Source organism: Sinocyclocheilus anshuiensis, unplaced genomic scaffold, assembly GCF_001515605.1.
Source record: "Sinocyclocheilus anshuiensis isolate Anshui unplaced genomic scaffold, SAMN03320099.WGS_v1.1 scaffold947, whole genome shotgun sequence".
Classification (NCBI taxonomy): domain Eukaryota; kingdom Metazoa; phylum Chordata; class Actinopteri; order Cypriniformes; family Cyprinidae; genus Sinocyclocheilus; species Sinocyclocheilus anshuiensis.
The window spans coordinates 307,946-308,622 of record NW_015547686.1 but is presented as its reverse complement, the minus strand read 5'-3'; the positions used below and the strand labels follow the sequence as shown (position 1 = coordinate 308,622).

Below are 677 nucleotides of genomic sequence, written 5' to 3'. Positions count from 1 at the left end.
AGCCATGCAGTCATTATAACGCAAACAGCTCCTGCCTCTTTCCCTGTGGCTGTAATTCTCACCTGCTGACAGTAATCATCTTGGCACTCCTTATCAGCACTGAAATGCCAGAGTAGATTCTGTTCTTTAGTATGGAGATTCATGACTCTTTGTCTTTTCCTAGCTTCGATTCTAGCACTGATGAGAGAATATTTTGTGGGTCTGACTCATGGTTTTGAATTTCTGACCTTTACTCTTTTTACTGCCATTTTACCTTTACTGACATTTTATTCACTGCAAACACCTACAGCTTTGCGCACTGATAAACACAACTCCAGCCCACATCCTTGAGGACCACCATGGCACACATGCTGCTCAGCACCCCAGATCTGACTCGGAATTCTAACATCCAAACTACTGTGAATACTCACAGTCGAGAAAGCACCATTTTGGCGACAGCCTCTGAGATGACAAAGCCTTCGATTTGGTCCCGTCACCTTCCTGTGAATGAAATGAGAAGAAAGTATAGGGTAGGAGATGGGAAGAGAAGAAAGGTTGATAGAATTCCGATTAGTGTCAGTTTATGCCACTCAAAGCAAATGAACAGTATATGAATGAACAGTGCATAAGTTTACTATTTTCATCACACACACACACACACACACACACACAGACCTGTCGTTATTTTCTGTCACATC

The 677-nt window shown here is 42.5% G+C and overlaps 1 protein-coding gene across 1 annotated transcript in view; it reads right to left on the bottom strand.

The window, feature by feature from the left end:
• LOC107703288 (diacylglycerol kinase zeta-like) overlaps window positions 1-677 on the bottom strand; it is a 96,170-nt gene that overhangs the window by 29,999 nt on the left and 65,494 nt on the right. Inside the window, 1 exon segment of the mRNA XM_016505863.1 lies at window positions 411-480. Coding sequence (XP_016361349.1) covers window positions 411-480 — 70 coding nt within the window.